This window comes from Pipistrellus hanaki (genome assembly GCF_964339955.1).
Source record: "Pipistrellus hanaki genome assembly, chromosome: 2".
Lineage (NCBI taxonomy): Eukaryota > Metazoa > Chordata > Mammalia > Chiroptera > Vespertilionidae > Pipistrellus > Pipistrellus hanaki.
Window position 1 is genome coordinate 173,048,856 of NC_140504.1, and position 23,425 is coordinate 173,072,280.

Sequence of the window (23,425 nt, forward strand, 5' to 3'; positions counted from 1 at the left end):
TTGCCTCTCCTCCCAGGGCCAGGCGCGGGGTGGGGCCATGGCGGTCCCACTCTTTGGGGCCACGTGGTCAGGCAGAGCAAAGACCACCTGCCTGGACCAGGACTGAGCCCAGGAAGCCCCCTCTTACGGAAGGGCTGCTCCGTGTCAGGGCACAGGTTACTGACGGGCTGCAGGCCGCCAGCCCGTCGGGTGATGGGCCTGTTAGGCTTCATTAGAGTCGGCGTGGGACGGGAGGTCTGCACTGGCCCCCTGGTCAGGTGTGCAGCTCCTGCAGGCTCACCTGAGCCATCCCAGGGCCTGCCTTACGGAACGGCATCCGAGCAGGGAGACCGGGAGCACCAAAGCCTCCCAAAGGCCAAGAGGAGTGTTGTAAAGTGCACAGCCTTCCCCCTATACTAAGGTGACCAGGCATCCCGCTTTTGGCGAGACAGCCCCGATTTTTAACAATCTGTCCCGCATCCCTCGGCGTTTTAAAAATCGGAACTTTTTTAAAACGCCGAGGGATGCGGGACAGATTGTTAAAAATCGGGACATCTGGTCACCATACCCTACACTGCTCCAGACAGAGCTTCTGACAGGCATGAGGGGCCTGACAAGTCCCCTCTCAGAGACGAGCAGCTGCAAAGAGCCTTCCTTGTCAAAGACCTGTCCCTCCACCTGGACCTTTCCACACGCCCGGTGGTCCCGACCAAGCATTGCTTGGGGCGGAGCTGCCTGAGGCTGTACACAGGCAGGAGGGGGCCCAGACCCACGGTGGATGGACCCTGCATGGTCATCGGGGGTGGGGAGGGGCAGCTTTCTCTGAAGTCACCACACACTGGCCTCGGCCCTGAGAACGGGCAGTGGGTCTCTTTGGAGACGACCTGAGCTTGACTGCCACAGCCAGCAGCTTGAGCACTGACCAGGAGCTCTGACCCTCAGCCCCTGGGAGCCTCCCTGTCTGCAGGGGCCCCCTGCCCATCCATGGTGGACTCAGGCAGGTCCTTGACTGGCTCTGGCCATGGCCCATCCCCTGCCCCGCCCCCACCAGGGCTTTTGGAATTGCCGCCGTGGCCCATTGCCCCAAGCCTTTGGCCAGGGCCTGTGGGGTCCTTCCGTTCTAGCCTCACTTGGCGTGGGACCCTAATACAGGCTGTTTTATCCTGGCTTTGGTTGTCTCTGCCTCTCCCTGTCGCGCACACATTCCCGTGGCCTCTGGTATCTCAGGGCCAGTCCTACGTGTCTGTCCCCAGACCCCACCTGAACCTGCTTTGCTGGGAGCGGCCTGCTCTGCAGCCCTGGACAGGCCCTCCCTTCCAGATTGCAGGCACCCGGGCAGCCCTGCTCCTCGGGTCCTTCCTCCGGTCTCTCTCCCACCCTCCTCTCAGTCCTGGCACAGCCCCTGCTCTCCGCCCCAGCTCCTCTAGGGCAGCTCCCCTTGTGCTGGCCACCAGCTCTGTGTCCTGAGCCCCAGTGCTGGCCTGCCTGCTAGTCAGCATCCACTCGCCCCCGCCTCCCAGCAGCGTGGCTGCCTGTTACCCTCCAGGCCTGGGGCGCCAGCTCTCAGCCACTAAGATCAGTGTGACTCTAGCTTGGGCCCTGTTGATGTTTCGGGCTGGGTAACTCTCAGTTGCGTGGGGCTGTCCTGTGCATCAGGTAGTCAGGTATGTAGCAGCATCTCAGGCCCACTAGCTTAAGGTGACCAGACGTCCCGCTTTTTAAAACACCACGGGATGCAGGACAAATTGTTAAAAATCGGGGCGTCTGGTCACCTTACACTAGATGCCAGTCACTCCCCCTTGTCCTGACGCTTCAGAATGTCTCCACACCGAGCCCAGGGCTGCCTGGGGGAACCCCTGCAGGTGAGACCTGCGCTGCCTGGACGGCCTCCCACGGGCAGTCCTCCCCATCCATCTCTTGTCCGCTTAGGTCATGTCTCCTCCACCGGTTTGGCGTCAGTGTCTACCTCGCATCCTGCCTCTTATCCCCCAGACTCTCTGGGCTCCCGCCGCCCCTCCGAGGCCCCGCGGTCGCTCCATCTAATGGGACAGCGAGTGTAACGTTCCCGGCATGTGGCCAGGCGTGCAGGAAATGCTTGGCAGTCAGTAGCCGCTGCTGCTGTCAGGATAAGCACTGGTGGGGGGTTTGCGGGGGGAAGGATGCATCACCCAGTTACTCCGGCTTTGCTCACCGTTGCCCACGGCTACGCCCACGGTCTCGCGGGCCCAGGCACGCCTGGTGGGCCAGCCTCTCGCCCTCACTATCTGACTTCCCCCGGTGTGACTCACTCTCTCCTTCCATCCACAGCCCCTCTCTCCTCCAGCGCTCCGGACTGTACAGCTGCCAGGAGCCAGGGCAAGGCCATGCCCTCTGCAGAGCCTGCCCTGCCTGCCTGCCCTTGACTTTCCCCTTCTCTGCAGGGAGCTGTCCGCTAGGCCACAACTAACTGTCTCTGGACAGGGCGGTGTCCTCACAACCTTTCTCCCCACAGGTGCCCAGGCCAGCTGCTCCCTCGAGTGCCGTGCAGCAGCCTGGGGCTTCCTCGAGGTGGCGGGATGCTGGGGGCCCGTGGGCTTCCTGGGTCTGTGGGCTGGGGGGGCCCTGACTCCGGAGCACCCAGCTCTCTGGGTCTGTCCAAGCCGTGGGGGGTGCGCGTGAAGCATGGGGGGCCTGCCTGTGCCCCACTGCCACACCTCCCGGCCCCACCCTTGGCGTCCCAGCCCCTCTGCCAGGGGCCTCGGCCCCGTCCACTGTGTCCTCCATGAGTCCTGAGTCTTCCGTGAGCGGCGTGGTCCGCACGCACCTGTGTGCACGTGCGTGTGCGTGGGGCACCAGAGTCTTGTCTCGTTTCCGTGCTGTGTGGGCAGGTGGAGGTTGGCCTGTTTTTACTCTCTCTGTGTTTCTCCTTGTCTTTTTTTTTTATTCCCTCCTCATCCTCATCGCACTCTGCCATCAACCCAAACTCTCATCTCTCAGATCAGCGAGAAGGTTGGTCCTTTTCACTTCTTATCCATCTACAGTCCTCCCGTCGATGGGATGCTCCCATCCATAGGGACCAGCGGGCACGGCCAGCTCCCTGGGGCTCGCGCCAGCCTGGCCTACCCGCCCGCCCGCCCGCCCGCCCATCGGGCTCTGCTGTCTGTCGTCTGGGCCGACGGGCAGGCAGGCCCAGGGGTGGGTGGGCAGGTCCCCCTGCCCCGCATGCTCCTGCCGCTTGGGTCCCGGATACACCTTGTGTCTGCATGTTCCCTTAGTCGGGCTACCCTGCAGGGTCGGGCGAGTCTGGTGCATGGCAGGAAGCTGCACTTCACCTCTGTGCCCGGGCTAGGCCAGCTGTCTGTTCCAGGTGGAATGTAGGGGTGGCGGTGGGAGTTAGGAGCCAAGAGGTGCGTGACGTGTACCTATGGGCCTTCCCGGCCCTTAACTGCGCGTGTGCCTGAGCTCAGCCGAAACCACGGGGAAGACAAAGGGAAAAGGCTCGTCTGGAGGGAGCTCGCTCCCGCAGGGTCATGCAGCCCAGGACAGAAGTCCTGCAGCGTGTGCCTTGTCCCGCCCCAGCAAGGCTCCGCAGAGAGCAGCCCTGCTGTGCCTCCCGAGCCCAGTGTCCGAGGCCTAGGATGGAAGGTGGTATCACGGCTCCCCGAGGATGTCTCCTACACTCTTGTCTCTTTCCTCTTCGGCCAGATCCAAACGAAAAGCTTTCCACCTGCCCCACGCCCCCCCCTCTCTCTGACCGAGTGTGCCAGACAGCTCCCGTTTCCTCAGCCCCGTGCTGGGTCACACCTTGAACAGTCGATCAGCTGCAACTTTGAGGCCCATTTGGGAGCCCTGGAGAGGCCCCGTCCCAGCCACAGGTTGGAAAGGGGCTTCCTGGAGACGCCGCACCAGCCCTTCTTCCCAGAGCAGACTCACGTGGGCTGTTCCCTGCCCACCCACAGGGGCTAGCGGTTCTCTCTGTGTCCCGCGGTCTGAGCGGTAGAGGAGGCCCAAGGCGCTGAGCCGGGCCAGCCTGGTCCCCTCTGAATCGTCCCTGTGGCTTGAGTTTCCTCCATGAGGGAGAGGGAGCCGGCTGAGAGGAGGGCTGCAGCCTCAGCTCAGATGTCAGCCCCGAGCATCCCTCCACAGGCGCTCCTGGGCTCGGGGGCATTTGGGTTACACCATTTCGCTGACCCGGCGATCTCGCCGTGCAGTCAGAAAACAGCCACCAGCAGACAGCGCAGCCTGCAGCTGCCTCTCCCTCGATGCCCTTTCCCCCGCCCCCACCCTCCTGGCCCCTGGTCCCTTCCCCTCCTCCCTCTTAGGGGTCCCCCCCCCCCCAAAAAAAAAAAAAAATAAGCACGGACACAAATATTGAACAGGAAGGCAGAAATGAGTTTCTAAATATTCCGGGGGGATCTGCTGGGCTGGTAATTTGTTTGGCGCTGATAATTACATCTTACGCTTTTTTCCCCAGCTTTACTTAAAACTGCGCGCCGGCATTTAATTACTGCTCTGCGGCAGCCACAAGGTTATTTATTAAAGAGTTATTTTATCCTGATACAGTGGATCCTGCCCCCTTATCCCCTCCTTAATGTTGTGTTATTTTCATCAGAGAAATTTCCTCGAGTGAATGCCGATTGCGGGGTGGCCTCCCCCTGCTATTAGGCTGTCACTCCCTCGTCTCCGGGCGCCGCCCCGCCCCATTATAGGGGTTGTCAGCGCCAGTAATTAGACTTAAAAGTTGCAGCTAAAATATAATCCCGAAATGGCAGGGCCCTGTTTTGGAAACTGTCTGTAAAATGTCAGCGCTCGGGATACATGAGGAACAGGGAGAGACCGGCACTGTGGGAGCTCAAGATTAGACCCTCTTAAGTGCCTTTTCCCCAGCCCTGGGTTTCCCTTCCCCGCTGCTGCTTCTGTCAATAGACTGAGGCCAGGGTGAGTGCTGTCCCTTCTGGAGGCCTCCTGTCGGTGACAGCGGGAGGAATGACCGTGGGCGGTGGGACTGGGGGTGGTTGTCCAGGCAGGTCCAGGATGCACGGCCCCACGGGCACTGGCGACCCCAGAAGGTGGTCTCTCGCCTCTGGCCGTGTGGCTGAAGCGCAGTGTCCTTGTGAAAGCATCAGGGTTCGCACCCCCAGGAGTGTCTGGGCTGGAGGCCCTTGCCGGCCCCTAGGGATGACAGTGGAACAGAATACCTTGTCCTCCGGGGACTTTTGGGGGTCGAGTCGAGTCAGCTTTCCACACTGCTGAGGGCGGAACCCAGGGTTTATTGATCAAGGACCTACTTCCTTTTCCTGGGGCTCTTTGTCCTTATGGTCAGGAATCTGACCAGACCCCGAGGTTCCGCCACTGACTGGGGTCCGGTTTGCAGCCGAGCGTTCTCACCGGGCACAGGCTCTCTACGTCCCACCCACATGCCGCCTGGGGAGGCGTGGCTAGCCCGGAAACTGACACGCTTCAGAAGCCTCCCTCTGGAGTCACCTGGGCGTCTCCTGTCAGCCCTGTCAGCCAGGGCTCCAAAGGGCACTCACTTTTCACCGGGCAGACCACCTTCGCACCTGGATAAGCTCGGACTTGTCACTAAAGTATCAGTCTTTTTAAAAATCCCCACCCGGGGATATTTTCCTACTGATTATTAGAGAGAGTGGAAGAAAGGGAGAAGGGAGGGTGAGAGGGGAGGGTTGGAGGATGGGGGGGAGGGTCAGGGATTGAGCCTGCAACCAAGGTATGCACCCTTGACTGGGAATCAAACCCAGGATCCGAGGGCCGAGGCTCTAACCACTGAGAAAGCCGGCTAGGGCTAAAATCGAGTCTTAAGCCGGTTCTCTTGTCTGTAATTGGAGGTGTGAGCCGTGGGAACCTTTAGCACATAGCAGGTGCTCGAGAGCGGTTTCCCTTCCCTGAAATGCCAGGAGCAAAGACGCGATGAGGCAGCCTCTGGCCGAGAGGAGAGGAGATTTGGTCAGACTGCCCCCTGTGCTGTGCTGGACCCTGGACCCTCTACTGGTCTGCACACAGTTCTGCCTGCATCTCTGCTCCCCTGGCCTGCTCCTCAGGCCTAGCTCCAGAGGGCAAGGGGTGCCCTCACCACCATGCTGCTCCTTTCCATGCCTCCTGACCTCACTTTGGTGCCATCTGTGGAGCGTGCTCCGAGGGAGCTGTGTTGTGGCTTCCTCTGGCCAGCCAAGCTCCGGGCTCACCTGTTCTCTGCCGCACAGATCTGTCCTCCTGCGACCTGCTACAATCATTCGGTGTAAGCTCCCAGCTTTAGGGCACATGGCAGAAACCCACTTACAGGAGCTCCATCCAAACAAGGAAATCCTCTAGCTTTACCAAACTGAAATAAGTAGAAGTAGCTTTGGTGTCGGGCAGGGCTGGATCCAGGTATTGAAAGTTTGGGTGGCCATTTGCCCTGTCGCTTAGCTCTGCTTCCCTCTGTGAGTTCACAAGCGGGTCCTCTCATGGTGTGAAAGATGGTCCCCAGTCCCCTGAGCTTAGCCACCACAGCAGAGAAAGAAAGTCGCTCTTCTAGTCACTTTTGCAGAAGTCTGAAGGCTGCATCGTGGTGACCCGGGCTGGGTCACATGCCCCACGTTGGTTCCCCTGAAGGAAATGAGGGCGCCAGCTCTAGAACGGAGAGTGGTCTATGTCTGTGAGACACGCCGAGACCCGGTGAGCCTGGGGACACAGAGGGAAATGAGCGAGCCCATGACATGGGCCATTCCTGGCTCACTCAGGGCACTGGCAGTGCTTCTGTTCCGTCTAAAGGCCTCAGGGAGGTGGTGTAGATGGAGTTGAGGTCGGGGCTGGGTAAGGTCAGGTCCTGTTAATCTGGGCTGCGGAGTCATTGGGGAACCATGCAGGAGTTTGTTTGGTTTTTGGTTTTTTGTTTTGTTTTTTAATGTATTTTATTTATTTATTTATTTATTTATTTATTTATTTATTTATTTATTTTACAGAGAGGAAGGGAGAGTTAGAGAGATAGATAGAAACATCGATCAGCTGCCTCTCCTGCACACCCCCCACTGGGGATATGCCCACAACCAAAGTACATGCCCTTGACCGGAACCGAACCTGGGACCTTTCAGTCCGCAGGCTGATGCTCTATCCACTGAGCCAAGCTGGTTTTGGCCATGCAGGAGATTTTTAACAGGGAAGTGATGTGAGCAGATTTGTGCCAACTGCTTGTTGGAAGCCAATTATGGGAGGGGGCCTGGGGGACGACAAGGCAGGAAAGCAGTGAGGAGTCCGGTGCAGCAATCCAGAGAGGGGGGTGTGGCTTGTGGCTTAGGCCTTGGGATCCCGGTTGCTGTGGATTTGGAGAGGAATGAGTGGGTGTGAAAGACGTGTCAGGCAGTGCGGGAATAGGCTTGGTGACTTATTCACCGGAGAGCTGGTCCCTGGCCGCAGCCTGACCTGTGCAGGGAAGTCGGAGGCTGGACCTGGTGGTCTCTGCGTTTGTTTCCAGCTCTGGTTCGGTGGCTTTAGGCTGTGCCCGCAGCAGAGCCCGAAGCCCATAGTGGAGGTGCACTCAGTGGGGCACCGTGGTCTTGCATGCCCAGGCTCCCCAGCCAGGGTCCTCTGAGACCCCCCCTCTGGGTGGTGCCCTCTGGTGAGTTAGCCCTGCTGCCTGCCTTCTCCAGCCCCGTCTGCAGGGGTGCCCATGAAGGACACACTCCAGCCTCTGCCCACCAGCTGCATGACCCGTCTGCGTGCCAAGCATGCCTGCCCGTGGCTAGGTGTTGCCTGCACTCCCCTCTCTGCATGTTCCGAATGTCTGTGCCAAGCTTGCCATTTTGGGGGTGGGGGGCACGGGGAGGTCACGGGGCTGCACCTTGGACTGAGAAGCTCAGAACAGCTTCTGATCTGCGGGAGCCCAAGGCTGGAGGGTGTGGCCAGACACAGCCACTCTCCCCCTTGAGATCCCATTCATTGGCGTGGAAAGCCAGAGTCTGCTCGGCACCCTCATCATGTTACTGCCATCATCATGCCCATCCTGCCCGTGGACCACGTCCCTGGCCCTACCCGACCCTCGGCCCCTGCCCAGGCCCTCCTGAGGGGCAGCCCCTCCTAGTGGGCTCCTCGGCCGGCCGTGCCTTGAACATGGCCGAGGTCCCAGCAGGTGGCTCGCCACTGCCTTCGTCTCTTCCCCTTGGGCGTGGAGGGAGAGGCAGTGACCTCAGAGAAGGTGGCCGTGTCACTCCCAGACGGACCCTCCGCCCTGCTCCAGCTGTGCTCCAAGGACCCTCTACCTCAGGGTGCCTGGACTTCTCTCGCTAGTGCCCCGCTCGCCCCTCTGGAGACCCTGGGTGGGGGGTGGGGGGTGGGGAAGGGGCAGGAGGCGGGAGGGGCAGGCACTGGAAGGTGAGCCGGATTGTGGCCTTGAGGAGACCTGGCCTTTGCGCCGAGTCCCTGTGTGACCCTGGGCAGGCGGGCTCTTCTGGCCTCAGTTTCCTCGGCTGTAAAAGAGAGCTTGGTTGCGGACTCTCTCGTGTTCCAGACAGCCCCTGAGTGAGGGTGCTGCTTCTGGCCTGGAAGCGGGGTGGGAGGTGGTGAGCCGGGGCCCGGGGCCGCCGCCCCTCCCGCCTCCGAGGTGGGATCGGCTCTGACCGGAGGGGCTTCCTGGATGAGGGGCCCCCGCCCTTCCGCCCTCCCCCCGCCCCTCCTGCCCAGCCTGTGAGCGCCTCTCTCCTCCTCCTCCCCGCAGTGCGCCGCGTGGCTCCGCGCTTCTCCATCCCTCCCACTAGCCAGGAGGTGATGCCGGGCGGCAGCGTGAACCTGACGTGCGTGGCCGTGGGCGCCCCCATGCCCTACGTGAAGTGGATGATGGGGGCCGAGGAGCTCACCAAGGAGGACGAGATGCCCGTCGGCCGCAACGTGCTGGAGCTCAGCAACGTCGTGCGCTCGGCCAACTACACCTGCGTGGCCATCTCCTCGCTGGGCATGATTGAGGCCATGGCCCAGGTCACCGTGAAAGGTGAGTGCCGCTGATACACGGTGGCAGGTGCGGTCAGTGCAAAAAGTCTTCCCATAACACGGATCTAAATTCTATCCGTTTCAGGGGAAAAAAACAAACAAAAAAAAAACTATCGTATCTAATTGTTTCACGGCACATAAAGAGATTTATAAAAATATTGAGCAAATAAAGCTAGGAGAAGGGCTGGCTGAACAGGTTAACTCGATTGACGACAGATTTTGATGACATCAATGAATCCGTGGATCAGTACATAAACAAACTTGTATTGAACACAAGCCCAGAGATGCATATGTATGTACCTAAGTCAGCTATCCCATGGGTAGGAAGGCAGGGCTGGAAAATAAATTGTGAAAAAAATTCTGGAAAAAAAAAGGTGACTGCCAGGGGGCTCGGCTGTTCTGCGGGGCCAGGCCACGTCATTGCTCTCCCCCGGGCTCTGAGGTCCTCCTGGCCCTCAGCGGTGGAGGGAGGGTTTTTTTGTTAATAGTCTCGATGATAATAGCCGACAGGTACTGAGTCCTGAGGGCAGGCGCCGGGCTGGGAAGCACAGATTACATTATTCATTCTCAGTGTCACCCTGGGAGGTAGGCACTCTCATCATCCCCTTTCACAGGAGGAGAAGCTGACGTGAGGGGTCCACCGAGCAATAACGGAGCAGCCACTTGAACCCTGGGAGGTCTGGCTCCATAGCACGCCCTCCTAACCCCGCATAGCGCCACACGTGGGTTTCCCATCCTCTCAGCAAGGAGGATGTGAAGTGAGATAAATAGTAGCCAAGGAGGATGTTGGGAGCCCTGGAGTAGGCACTCGTATCCAGCAGCCCCGTCGGCGCGCCCGGCTCCCACTCTGCCCCCTCCGGCCCTCCCCGCCCTTCTGCAGCTGGCGTGGTCTGTGTAACGCACAGCAGGATTCCGCCGCTCCCTCGGAGACAGGGAGAAAGCCTCCCAGTGTCTCCCCATGGCTTTTAGGATAAAGACCAGGGGTCCCCACTGCGGCCTCCTCGCTGCTGCCCACCCCACGCCGATGCTCCTCCCCCAGCCCTGGCCATCGCTGGCTCCATCTTGTTCTCTGGGTCTCAGCTCTGGGAGGCCTTCCCTGGTCACGCATCTAAGGAGACTCCCTGGATTTTTTCCTAGCTAGCACCTTGCTCTCTTCTGTCCTTACACATAAACCAGAATCATCATCAACATATTGATTGCGGCTCTCACACTGGAATTTCTTTTAAAAAAAAAAAACACATATATTTGTATTGATTTCAGAGAGGAAGGGAGAGGGGGAGAGAGCTAGAAACATCAGTGATGAGAGAGAATCATTGATGGGCTGCCTCCTGCACGCCCCCTACTGGGGATCAAGCCAGCCCACAACCTGGGCATATGCCCTTGACCGGAATTGAACCTGGGACCCTTCAGTCCACAGGCCAATGCTCTATCCACTGAGCCAAACCGGCTAGGGCTCGCACACTGGAATTTAAACTCCATGAAAGCAGAGACCTGTCTGTGTGGCACATGCCCTTGCCCCCAGCGTAGTGCCTGACACTCAGTAATCACTTGTTGAGTGTTGACTGTGGACTTGGAACTTCTCTATCTTTAACTTCAGCCCAGTCACCGGGCCTGTGGGGCCAACAGCCCATCACTCCTTCTAAAACACAGGGCTACTCCCTGAGGATACAGCTTCCCCCTCCCCAGCCTCCGTCACACACAGGGACCAACAGGTGCTCCCAAGCAAGCTGCAGAAGCAGGGCCCTCCCCACAGCCTGTGCGCCTCCCGTCTGCATGGGTCCGGGGCAGGCAACGTCACGTCTGGGTCTGACGGTCAGATGAGTCACAGGCTGACCTGAGGATCCAGGCAGTCCCAGGTGACGTGTCTGGACACGAGGACCCAAGGCCCCTGGGGGCACGGACAGACGCCACCCCCGCTAGGTGCCCTCGAGGTCACTGCAGACATTCCTGGCCATCCTTAGGGTGGGCTGTGGGGGTCAGCTACACTCGGGTTAGATGACCACCACCCCCAAGAGCAGGGTTGGCCCCTGAGGCCATGACCTCAGCTAACCCTGGGCCTCCCGCTTTGTCCCCAGCTTTGCCGAACCCTCCAGTTGACCTCGTGGTGACGGAGACGACGGCCACCAGCGTCACCCTCACCTGGGACTCCGGGAACGCGGAGCCCGTGTCCTACTACGGCATCCAGTACCGGGCGTCGGGCGCGGAGGGCCCCTTCCAGGAGGTGGACGGCGTGGCCACCACCCGCTACAGCATCGGCGGCCTCAGCCCCTTCTCGGAGTACGCCTTCCGCGTGCTGGCGGTGAACAGCATCGGGCGCGGGCCCCCGAGCGAGGCGGTGCGGGCGCGGACGGGGGAGCAGGCGCCCTCCAGCCCGCCGCGCCGCGTGCAGGCGCGCATGCTGAGCGCCAGCACCATGCTGGTGCAGTGGGAGCCGCCCGAGGAGCCCAACGGCCTGGTGCGGGGCTACCGCGTCTACTACACCCCCGACGCCCGCCGCCCCCTGAGCGCCTGGCACAAGCACAACACGGACGAGGGGCTGCTCACCACCGTGGGCAGCCTGCTGCCCGGCATCACCTACAGCCTGCGGGTGCTGGCCTTCACCGCCGTGGGCGATGGCCCCCCCAGCCCCCCCATCCAGGTCAAGACACAGCAAGGAGGTAGGTGGGGGCAGCGTGCTGGCTGGTGGGCCCGGGCAGAGCAAGGCGTAGTGGCCAAGTCTGTGGTGGCACCTGCTTCCACAGACTGCTTGGGGTTCGGGGAATGCAGGGTGAGGGTGAGGGGGGTAAAGATCTGCCTTCTGCCGAAGCCAGTTTGGCTCAGTGGTAGAGCGTCGGTCTGCGGACTGAAAGGTCTCGGGTTCGATTCCGGTCAAGGGCATGTACATTGGTTGTGGGCACATCCCCGGTAGGAGGTCTGCAAGAGGCAGCTGGTCGATGTTTCTCTCTCATCGATGTTTCTAGCTCTCTGACTCTCTCCCTTCCTTTCTGTAAAAAATCAATAAAATATATTAAAAAAAAAAAAAAAAGAACTTTCTAGCAAAAATCAGAAGACAACTTTGATTCTAGGTTTAAAATATGCCTGAAAGAAACAAAATACCAAATTGTACATTAGGCTCCAAGCTAAATAAAGGGGGAAAAAATTAATAAAATAAAAAAAAAGATCTGCCTTCCCCTGGGCGCCCTGCCCCCCAGCAGACGGGAGGCTGACGGTGCCTGGCATGGGGTGTTGCAGTGCCGGCCCAGCCCACGGACTTCCAGGCCGAGGTGGAGTCGGACACGAGGATCCAGCTCTCGTGGCTGCTGCCCCCGCAGGAGCGGATCGTCAAGTATGAGCTGGTGTACTGGGCAGCAGAGGAGGAAGGCCAGCAGGTGAGCGCCCAGCAAGGGCAGGAGGAGGGAGGAGGGCTTCTGGTCCCTGGGGGTCTGTGGGGGGCTTCCCCGGGCAGGCCTTCCTAGATTTGCGTACCCCCTGAGGTCCTCCTTGGGGCTCTGTGGCTTATGCAGCCTCTATGGTTCTTAGTCTCTGTCACCCTGTGCTGGGGGCAAAGCCACTGGGTCTGTCCTTGAGTGTCCCAGGCTGTGTGGCTCACGTGACACTGGCAGAGCCCTGAGTTTCCCCTGGGGCTACATGTCCCCGGGGTTCCCCCGCCCATGTGTCTGTCCCCTGTGTGGGCCAGGTGGCCATGCGGCGTGGAGCCAGCACCGGGGCCACCCTGGCTCCAGAGGGCTCCGCTGCACCCGTGCTGGGGAACAGTCTGAGTGACCTTTGAGGTCAGAGCAGTCAGTGCGTGCCCCCTGCTCTTCCAGCAGAAGGTGACCTTCGACCCTACCTCCTCCTACACCCTAGAGGACCTGAAGCCCGACACGCTGTACCACTTCCAGCTGGCCGCCCGCTCCGAGGTGGGCATGGGCGTCTTCACCCCCACCATCGAGGCCCGCACGGCACAGTCCAGTAAGTGTCTTCTGAGACTGCCGGGCTGGGACACGCACACACACACGCACACACACCCTCCCCCTTGGCCAGGCAGGCGGTCAGGTCAGCGGGGCCCGGGACTGGACTCCGGTCTGGGCTTCCTAGAGAGGGACAGGTAAGTGCCCGCTAGTCTGTGTCCGGGTGGCCAGCGCACTCCTTGCTTCCTGTCTGCCTTCTGTCCCTGCCACGCCCTCTCGCCCCACCCAGGTAAGTGCTGTGTCTGTAACTCATCTCCTTCCTCCTCCCGCCTCTGCGTTGGTCACCCCAGTGGACCAAGCAGTCCTCCGTGGTGGGAGCACTACCCTCGCTGTGCCCAGACCAGCCGTCTCCCGCCCTGTATCCCCACATCTCATCCCCTCATCGCCCTTATTCCCGCCCTCCTGCCCCCACCGTGAGTACGTGTGAGCCATGCGGTCATACAAGCCAGTTGCACACAGGGCACGCCTGTGGGAATGGGGCCATTTGAGCGTGTCCCTGTGCCTGCTCTGCGACCACATGGCCGTCTGTGTGGGACCGTCCGCAGGGCTGTTGGTGATAACTGTGTGTCCCAGGCTCCGTGAGCGTGTGTGTGTGTGTGTGTGTGTGTGTGTGTGTTCGCGCGCACGCGCGCGCATGTGCGCGCGAAATCTGACCGCCGGACTGTGCAGTCCTGCAGGTGCGTGTCAGTGCATCTGAGCCCCTATGATTGGTCTGTAAAGCTGTTCTTAGGATTGGGACCCAGCAGGTGTATCTCTGGGTCTCTCACCCCTGACCCTGTTGATGGGGTCTCAGCAGCTCTCCTGAGGACACACCCTGGGACCACAGCTGTCTGGTCACGTGGCCACAGCAGGCCACTGTCCACGAGGCTCTGTGTGATAGCGGTGCTGAGGGTGTGTGGCTGGATGGGACTGTGGCGTTGAGACAGGAAGCATGTGTGAGAACCTTAAAGCACGGCAGCATTTGTGAGAGGTCTGTGTCACAGCGACTACACACGTGTGCCAGTGAAGCCAGGAAACCACATGCGATGTGATGTTCATGGATTCGTTCCACAGGCACCTCTTGTGCTCCTGCTGGGCGCCAGGCCCCACACACAGTGCAGGCCTGGCAACACGACCCTGGCACAGCCTCTGCCCACGGGAATCCTAGCCTGGTGGGGCAGACAGCCGTTAAACCCGCAATTACCCAAATGAGCTTTTAATTACATCCGTGTAAAGTGCTGTGGAGGAGACAGACAGCGGCGAGATGGTGGGACGGGAACCTCATCTGGTCTGCGGGTTCAGGGAGGGCTCCCAGGGGTGACAGCAGGCCTCAGGCAGGGGGTCTGTAAGGAGGTGCCAAGGCCCTCGAGGAGGTGGGTGCTTGGTTGTGGCCGGGGGCAAGCAGCAGGCCCATGTGGCTGGAGCAGCAGCCAGACCACGGGGACAGAAGGCAGGTGGGAGTGCTGACGCTGAGTGGCTGCTGCTGCGAATGCTAGCGTTGCCTGACAGGATGCCAGGGACCAGCGAGGAGGCTGTGCAGCTGCTGGCAGAAGGCAGCGGCTCCGGTGAGGTGTCGGGTGGATGTGCAGGCCGTCTGGGATGCTGACTGGCCGGGATCTGGTGATGGAGGAGTCTGAGGGCTGAGTGGGAAACATCAGCGGAGCCTCTGTTTCTGATGTGCAGACCTGGGAGGAGGGCGGTCGCTCCCCTGGGGGGAGGCGGTGGGACAGAAGCAAGCACTCACGCTCAAGACGATATTCTCCATCCGCTTGGCAGGAGAGGCGTGGCAGGCTGCCGGAACCCGGGTGGAGATGGAGGGCCCTGAGGAGGATGGCCGGAGGTGGAAGGAGGGCCAAGAGAGAGGGGGTGTTGGAGGTGGGAAAAGAGAGTATCAAGGAGCGGGCCAGGCTGAAATCGGTTTGGCTCAGTGGATAGAGCATCGGCCTGGGAACTGAAAGGTCCCCGGTTCGATTCCGGTCAAGGGCATGTACCTTGGTTGCGGGCACATCCCCAGTAAGGGGTGTGCAAGAGGCAGCTGATCGATGATTCTCTCTCATCGATGTTTCTAACTCTTTATTCCTCTCTCTTCCTCTCTGTAAAAAATCAATAAAATATATATATATATTTTTTTTTAAAGAAGAAGAAGAAGCGGGCCAGGTATTGCTGCTGAGAGGTCAGGACCAGAGGAACGGGGAGGAATGGTTGGTGGTTTGAGGGACTGAAGCCGATGGGATTTCACAAGGCATGGCGGGAGGTGAGGACAGACGGAAAGCTCAGGCGTCGATGCTCAGTCGGGAGGAAGGGGACCACTGTAGCTGGTGGGACGTGGGGCTGAGGACGGGGAAGTCTCTCTAATGGGGACGTCGTAGGCATATTAAATACTGCTGGAAGGAACAGCGGAGTGGGAGGCTCGGGAGGGGCAGGGTGCAGAGCCCAGGGGCCGGAGTGATTGGCCTCGGGCAGGCGGGGGAGGAAAGGAGAGAACGCAGTTTGTCTGTGGATGTGGTAGCAGAGCTGGATGGAGCTGCTTCGGGGAAGCTGGTTTTTCTCTGTGGAGTGGGAGAGGGGGTCATATGCTGAGGAGGAGGGGTCATGGGAGCCAGAGGTTTGAGGAGCATGGAGGAGGCTGGGAGCGCTCTGTGTCACATGGCCGAGTGAGGTCGACAGGAAACGGAGGCAGCGCGGAGGGGATGGGATCAGAGGCTGCCACCCTGGCCGGCCTGGCGGCTCTCTCCCCCGCCCCAGGGCTGCCGCAGAGAAGGTGGAGCGTTGGGTTCATTCAGGGCTCGGGGCAGGCCGGGCGGGAGCATGGACAGGAAGGGGGCGAGGAGTTGGGGTGTTGGTAAGATGGAGGACTTCGGTGTCAGGCTGAATGCTGAGGGCGGTGAGGATGGCCGTCGATGGACAGAGGTCTCCGGCCGGTAAAGAGCAGGCACAGGGCTGGGGCCTTGGGCAGCGGGGCTGGGGAAAGGGGTGAGGTCCGCGCGGGAGCGTTGGAGCCACGGTTTGGGAGGTGGGGTTGTTCCCGGTCGTGGCGGCGTCATCCAGGGCCTGGGCACAGCAGTGCTGGGGAGGAGGGCGCCTTGGAGGTGGGGAGGCTGTGAGGTCGCGGGCAGGGGCGGTGGCAGCCGTCCTGGTGGGAATAGGGTCTGGACGTGTCACTGGGAGCAAGGAAGGCACCGACCTGCCTCCTGACCCCCGAGGAGCCCATTGAGGGAGCACCTTCCTCCGGTGCTTTTTCTCCAAACGACCCTGGGGCCATGGTCCTCCTTTGCGCCCGGCCTCTGGCTTTGGTGTCCCCTGTGGCTCTGGCGCAGGCACCCTGGGGCATCATCCTGGTTCCAGAAGGGCCGCGGGAGCCTCTCGTCCTCGAAGGGAAGAGCTGTGTGCAGTTGTGTGCCCCTGGTGGGGGTGGCATGGCCCCATGCTTGTGTGTGTGCCTGACACCGTGTGTGTGTGTGTGTGTGTGTGTGTGTTTTGGGCGAGACACCATATGTGTGTGAGGCACTGTGTGAGAGCCCCATATGCGTGAGAGACACCATATGCGTGTGTGGGAGACACCGTTTGTGTGTGTGTGTGTGGGAGAGACTCGGCTGGCGTGCACACGCCCGTGGTCCAGAGGTAGCCAGGCTGTCTGGCCGCAGTGGCTGTAGTCTGCCCGGGGGGCCCTCGGATAGCCATTGCCCCACAAGGAATGGCCTGCCTGGGTGAGTTCCCCTCCTCTGTGGCTCGTCACCGTGCCTGTGCCCCCCCCTCCATCTGCCTGCTTCCCCCCATTTGTCTTCCCCAGCCCCCTCCGCCCCTCCCCAGAAGGTGACCTGTGTGAGCACGGGCTCCACCACGGTCCGGGTAAGTTGGGTCCCGCCGCCGGCCGACAGCCGCAACGGCCTGATCACCCAGTACTCGGTGGCCTACGAGGCGGTGGACGGCGAGGACCGCCGGCGGCAGGTGGTGAACGGCATCAGCCGCGAGCACTCCAGCTGGGACCTGGTGGGCCTGGAGAAGTGGACGGAGTACCGGGTGTGGGTGCGGGCGCACACGGACGTGGGCCCCGGCCCCGAGAGCAGCCCGGTGCTGGTGCGCACCAACGAGGACGGTAGGCGGCGGCGCGGGGGGGGGGGGGGGGGGGGGGGAAGGGGGAGGGGGGAGGGGAGGGGCGGGCAGGGAGGCCTGCAGCCGGGGCCTTGGTCTCTCACGGGCCCAGGACTCCTCTCCTTCCGGGTGTGGGCTGAATGGCCAAAGCTGGGGAGAGGGAGCTTCGGGGATAGCCTGTTATGGGGTTAGCCTTTGCCCAAATCCCAGCCTTCGGGGCTACGTCCAGGGCAGCCAGAGCCTTCAAAGGCTAAGATGGAAGAAGTAGCCCCCCTCCTCTAAGGTGTGAGTGATGAGGACCAGGGGGATGGCTCCACCTGGCCTGGACACTGGCGTGATCGGGGGCCCCAGGAGGAGATACAACAGGCTGTGCTGACTTTGGGGTCATCCAAGACCTCTCTCCTCTCCCCCCAAGTGAGGTAGCCCTAAGCCAGAGGGGTCCCAGGGTCCTGGGTTCTCCCCGCTGCCAGGCAGAGGGGGCCCTCCGTGTCCCTCTCCAGGGACAGGAAGCCTAAGGGAGCCGTATCAGGGCCTCTCCCGGGGCGGTGGGGAGCCCGCCCGAGCCAGGACCCATGCCGCCAGGCCTGACCTCCTCGTCTCCCTGGTCCCCAGTGCCCAGCGGGCCGCCGCGGAAGGTGGAGGTGGAGCCGCTCAACTCCACCGCCGTGCACGTGTCCTGGAAGCTGCCCGTCCCCAGCAAGCAGCACGGCCAGATCCGCGGCTACCAGGTCACCTACGTGCGGCTGGAGAACGGCGAGCCCCGGGGCCCCCCCATCATCCAGGACGTCATGCTGGCTGAGGCCCAGGTGCGCCCCCGGGAGGTGGGGTGGGAGGGTGGGTGGGACCAGCACGCTGGCTTCCTCTCTGGAGCCCGGGTTTGCGCCTTCCCCTGCCTGCTCTCAGACGGTGGCACTGAGACCAGGGGCTTGGGGCTAGGTCCCAGAAATAGGCCCTGCCAGTCCCCTCTGCCCTGGTGACAGTCCTGGCCTGGCAGTCCCCTCTGTGGCTCAGCCGCCGGCACCAGCACTGAATCGCTCTGTCTCCACCGACCCAAGCCTCCGCTGTCACCGCTACCTGGGCTCCCGCCCCTCCAAATCCTCCTGGGAACCTTCGCTGTCACATCAGGCTAGGCTTTGGGGATGTACTTCCTCCTAGACAGTGCTGAGCTGGCCAGCTCCTGCTCCCAGCAGGGCCAGGAAAGCTCTCCTGGGCAGTCTTCTCCCCCAGCTTGGCCCGTGGCCATTGCCGAGATTCCTTGAATGGCCAAGCTGGGCTGTTGCTCTGTGCCAGGCCCCCAGGAGGACGGCTCGGTCCCTCATGCTCACTCTCAAGAGCTGGGCCCTCCAGCGAGCCTCACATCTCCCTCTGTGTTCTCTCCTGATGATTCTGCCCCTGAACTTGGGGCGAGGTCCCTGGGGTGCCCTCAGCACTGGATTCAGCTGTTCAGATGGAGAACCAGGGGTCCCGGGAGGTGGTGTGCGTGGTCCAGAATTCCCAGCCAAGTAGGTGGCTGAGCTTGGATAGGAAGCCAAGTCTCGGGAGTCCTGGGGAAAGGGCTGTAATTGCTACTGCAAGCTCCCTCCCAGAACATTCTGCTGAGAAGAGCTAACATCTGGCGCGGTGTGCTCTCCGCGTCTCCCCATCTAGAATCAGGGCCTCCGGGGAGCCAGCCCTCAGGAGAGGAGCCCTGATTCCCTCCAGAGCCACGCACCCTCCCCACCCAGCGTCCCACCCTACCTGGGCTGGGATCGGAGCTTGCCCTGCTCTGTGCTTACGGCCTCGTAGACAGGGGCCCTCCTGCCTCCTGCGGGGCTCCGCCCTCTGAGCAGAATTCCTTTCCCCCCAGAAGATGCCCTCTTCCTCCCCTCGGCCCCGTCGAGTGCGGAGAGAACGGGGTGGAGGAGGCAGGCATGTACCCGCCGCATTCCTGGGGCAGGTCGAGGGCTCCTCCTGGAGCCTCCGCAGACACACCCACCCAGAAACATCCCGGGAATGGCTCTCCCCGGCCCCTCCCGCCCTAGGGGCCAGCAGCACAGCTGCCCCCAGTGGGGCTCTGGAGAAGCCACTTCGGGTGCCCCCTTCTGGTCCCAGGTGGTTTCAAGGGAGCTGGGCTGTAGGAGGGACGCCGCCCTCTTGGCCCCAATATCCTGTGACCTGGGTGGGGGTGGGGGTGGGGGTGGGGGTGGGGGTGGGGGTTGCACATGAGCTCAGGCTCCAGGGAAGCCCCCGTGGGACCGGGTCCTTCTGCTCCGAGCCGGTAGGAGAGCAGATGGGGCCTGGTCCCCCCGGTCTGGCCACAGGGCCCAGCTGTCCCCTGAGTGGTCTGTCAAGGACACCACCGCCTGTCCTTCCCCCAGCAGCACCATCTGCTAGGCCCAGGGCCCCCCTCCATTCTGGAAGAGCCATGGGGGATGTGCCCCCAGAGGGTGTCACCAGGCCAGGCTGCTTCTGTGTATGTCTCGGGCTTGGCTCTGTCTCTCATGGTCTCTGTACCTCCCTGAGCCCTTCCGTCCCTTTCTCCAGGCTCGTTCCCCTTGGTGTCCGTTCCTCCCTCTCCCTGTGTTGTCTGTTTCATTCTCTTCTCTCTCCTTTCCTCGGATCCCTTCCTGTTCTCCTTTCTCTTTGTTTTGCTCCACTTGCTTTGTATCTCCCTTCCTCTCTCTCCCTGTGCCTCCAGCGCAGGAGAGGGGCCCCGTGAGACCCTCCCTGCCCGGGCCTGTCTGGCACAGCGCATGCCTCCCACCAGGCAGGGAGCCTGGAGCAGAGGTGGGCCGGCCTGGCGGGTATGGGCCTGCCAGGGGCCTCCCCCCATATCCCGTCCCACTCTCCCTGCAAGGCCTTTCCCGCAGAGCGTCCCGGAACAGAAGGGACTGGGCACAGAGCCCAGAGGCCAGACTGGCACTGTGAGGATGGTGGGGCTGGGGACCCATGGTGCCTCCATCTTGGAGATGTCACAGACGGCTTCCCTGAGCTGTGCTGTGCTGTCCGCCTGCCAGTCCCCAGCACTCCCAATGCCGTAGGATGGCAGAATGGAGACGTTACTCCCCACCTGTCCAGCTAGAACACCTACTGCATCATGAACTAAAGAAGAACACACCAAGAAATAGCCACACTGCCAGCCCTGGCACAGGCCTTCCTACCTCAATGAGATCTTAGGGTCTACGTGCCTCCCCGTGCCTGCGGGGCAGGGCCCGGGCTCTGAGTTTGGCATTCACACCTCTGTCACCTTGCTGTCCAGCCTCCCCCGGGCTCCCACCCCCAGCCATGGTGCAGCATCTCCTGCCTAGGATGACGGTATAATCTTTTGTCCCAAGCGGGACACTTTTGAAGATAAAAGGATACTTTTTTGTTTTATTTATCTATTTTTCTTTAATATATTTTATTGATTTTGTACAGAGAGGAAGCGAGAGGGATAGAGAGTTAGAAACATCGATGAGAGAGAATCATCAATCAGCTGCCTCTTGCACCACCCCTACTGGGGATGTGCCTGCAACCAAGGTACATGCCCTTGACCGGAAATGAACCCGGGACCTTTGAGTCCGCAGGCCAACGCTCTATCCACTGAGCCAAACCGGTCTCGGCTAAAAGGATGCTTTTGAGAGTCAGTAATCATACCATGGCGACAAGCATAGGCCAAGACTGTCCCGGGCAAACCAGGCTGTGCAGTCACCCTCCCTGCTCATCCTATGGTGTCTGCCCTCCCCTCTGCCTGAGCTGTCCTGCCCACCCCCATGTGGGCGGCCCGGCCCTCCCAAGAACCTTCAGGTTGCGCTCTCTGGTCCCTCAGCAGCCTGGAGCCCTCCCCTCCTCAGCCCTGACACACGGTTGGGCTCATGAGGCAGGGGCTGGGATATTCAGGTGGACAGTTGTTTTGGGTGCTACCCTCACGGGCACATCTGAGGCCCCTGCCCTCCCTGGGCCAAACTCTCTCCAGGCCAAAGTCTTTCACATCCTGTCTCCCTTTCTCTCCCTCTCCCGCGGTCAGTGGCAGCCAGAGGAGTCCGAGGACTATGTAAGTAACAGGTGTGCGAATGCGGGCGAGACCTGGGTCAGGCTGGGCTCTCGGGTCACTCCCTCTCTTCAGCCTTTCCTCCCAGCCTGAGCTGCCAAGATCCACAGGGCACCAGCCCCGTCTGGAGAAAACAGGCATGTGGGCCGGTGCCCCGAGCTGAGCCGCCGTTGGCGTTGCCTTTAATCCTTTCTACTCGCCTGTTGAGCGGCAATTTCAGGCCAATGTTTGTGATTGACCAGGGCCTGGCCGCTGCTCTGGCCAGACGCGGGGCTGGAGTTAAATCCAGTCCTGATCGTTCAGCCTTATGGATCCCCGGAGTGAAAAGTCACCTGCTCCCTCCGGGCCCAGGCTGGGAGGGGAATCCGGGGAGCCAGGTTCGTCATCGGTGCATTCTGGAGTCCCAGCCCTGGGGAGCCCTCCAGCTGGGGCACGAGGGGGCCTGCAAGGGTTTGGTGGCGGCTGTAGGGACCCGTCCGAGGCTCAGAGCTGGAGGGACGCCAGGGCTGGTGGTGACAGTTGTGGTCCCAGTGCACGCTGGTCCCTCCTCTCTTCCCACTTTTCCCTCTGTGTGGCGTGGCTTAGCCTCCCGTGGTTTCCCAACGTGTCCCGAAACGATGCCTTGGCTGGATGAGGGCACACGGGCAGGGCCTGCCAAGGCAAGGGGACTCTGCCTTGGCTGACTTCTCAGGCACCCTTGGGCTGATGGGTTAGGGCAATGCCCCGTGTGGAACTTCCCTCTCCTTGTCTCTCCTCCCTGTCTCGGGAGGCATTGCGGGGCATAAAGCGTTTGTGGAGCCGGTGCCTCCATGGGGGTCAGATTGGGGTCCTGACTTGATCCTGCAGGGTGGTTAATCCCTCTACCTTGGCTCATCCCTCTACCTTGCTCTGTGGGTGTGTGCATGGGTGTGTGTGGTGTTCCAGGAGCCATGCAAGGTGCTGTGTGCGTGCGTGCGAGGCCCTGTGTGTCATGAGTGCGCAGGCCGCCGAGGTGTCATTCATGGTACAATGGAGTGAAAGAACAGTGTGTCCCTTTGTTCTCGCCTGAAAGGAAGAACCAGCCGTCGGCCCCAGGCAGATCCTGGGACAGCCGGGCGGGGTCCTCCTGGGCACCCATCCCACCTGCCCGATCCCGCCTCTAGCACCCTCCCAGGACCTCTGGCCCCCTGTGCCCCTGGGGACTCCCCGCCGGCTAAGACCCGGAGGTGGCTGGCCTGGTCTGGCCTCTCCTGGCTCTCCTGTGATGGGGATGGGCTCTTCCTCCTCCTCCCTTAGGAAACCACCATCAGCGGCCTGACCCCGGAGACCACCTACTCCATTACGGTCGCTGCCTACACCACCAAGGGAGACGGTGCCCGAAGCAAGCCCAAAATTGTCGTGACGACGGGGGCAGGTGAGTGAGGGGCCCTGGGCGGCGCTGGGGGAGGGGCTGCAGGGAGGGCGGCGCCAGAGCCCAGCGCCTGGTTGTTCAGTCCCAGGCCGGCCCACCATGATGGTCAGCGCCACGGCCATGAACACCGCCCTGCTCCAGTGGAACCCGCCCAAGGAGCTGCCCGGGGAGCTGCTGGGCTACCGGCTGCAGTACCACCGGGCCGACGAGACGAGGCCCACCACCATAGACTTTGGCAAGGAGGACCAGCACTACACGGTCACCGGCCTGCACAAGGGGGCCACCTACGTCTTCCGCCTTGCCGCCAAGAACCGGGCCGGCCTGGGCGAGGAGTTCAGGAAGGAGATCGCGACCCCCGAGGACGTGCCCAGCGGCTTCCCGCAGAACCTGCGCGTGACCGGGCTGACGGCCTCCGCCACGGACCTGGCCTGGGACCCCCCGGTGCTGGCGGAGCAGAACGGGCGCATCACCGGCTACACCGTGGTGTACCACGACATCAACAGCCAGCAGGAGCTGCAGAACGCCACCGCCGGCACGCGCCTCACGCTCTCCGGCCTCACGCCCGACACCACGTACGACATCAAGGTCCGCGCGCACACCGGCAAAGGCGCCGGCCCGCTCAGCCCCAGCATCCAGTCCCGGACCATGCCCACGGAGCAAGGTGTGTGCTGCGGGCTCGTGGCTGCACCCGGGGAAACTCTGCTGCTTTTGAAACCCAACTCTGACTTCTGGAGACTGATCCGTGACCCAGTCCCTCATGACCGTGACCACTAACCTCTAGCAGACGGGCCCTGCGTTCTCCGCGTGTGACCTCTGACCTCTGCTGTCTTGACCTACTGACCTCTGCTGTGTGGCTCTCCAGTCTCTTGTGACCTTGACCCAATGGTCTCTATTGACTGTATCGCCCTTCTTGGGCGTGAGGCACTAACCTCTTGGGGCCGCCACCCCCTGACCTCTGAATGACTGTGCTGCACCGCCTCTGGTCTTTGCCCACACGCTTCTCGTGGCTAACGCCCGCTGGCCTGTGGCCACGCAGACCCGGTGCCTGTGAGCTCCAGCCGGGACCCA

The 23,425-nt window shown here is 61.6% G+C and overlaps 1 protein-coding gene across 14 annotated transcripts in view; it reads left to right on the forward strand.

Annotated features, from left to right (window-relative positions):
* Positions 1–23,425, forward strand: part of PTPRF (protein tyrosine phosphatase receptor type F) — an 87,573-nt gene that overhangs the window by 44,575 nt on the left and 19,573 nt on the right. For 4 of the 14 annotated variants that reach the window (XM_084874458.1, XM_084874468.1, XM_084874465.1 and 1 more), the window contains 9 exons: positions 8,669–8,938; positions 11,013–11,594; positions 12,169–12,305; positions 12,744–12,888; positions 16,657–16,962; positions 17,571–17,764; positions 20,944–20,970; positions 22,243–22,360; positions 22,440–23,018. In XM_084874458.1, coding sequence (XP_084730584.1) covers positions 8,669–8,938; positions 11,013–11,594; positions 12,169–12,305; positions 12,744–12,888; positions 16,657–16,962; positions 17,571–17,764; positions 20,944–20,970; positions 22,243–22,360; positions 22,440–23,018 — 2,358 coding nt within the window. The remainder of the gene's footprint in view (positions 1–8,668; positions 8,939–11,012; positions 11,595–12,168; positions 12,306–12,743; positions 12,889–16,656; positions 16,963–17,570; positions 17,765–20,943; positions 20,971–22,242; positions 22,361–22,439; positions 23,019–23,425) is intronic. The other 10 variants (XM_084874464.1, XM_084874466.1, XM_084874467.1 and 7 more) reach the window with 7 other exon arrangements.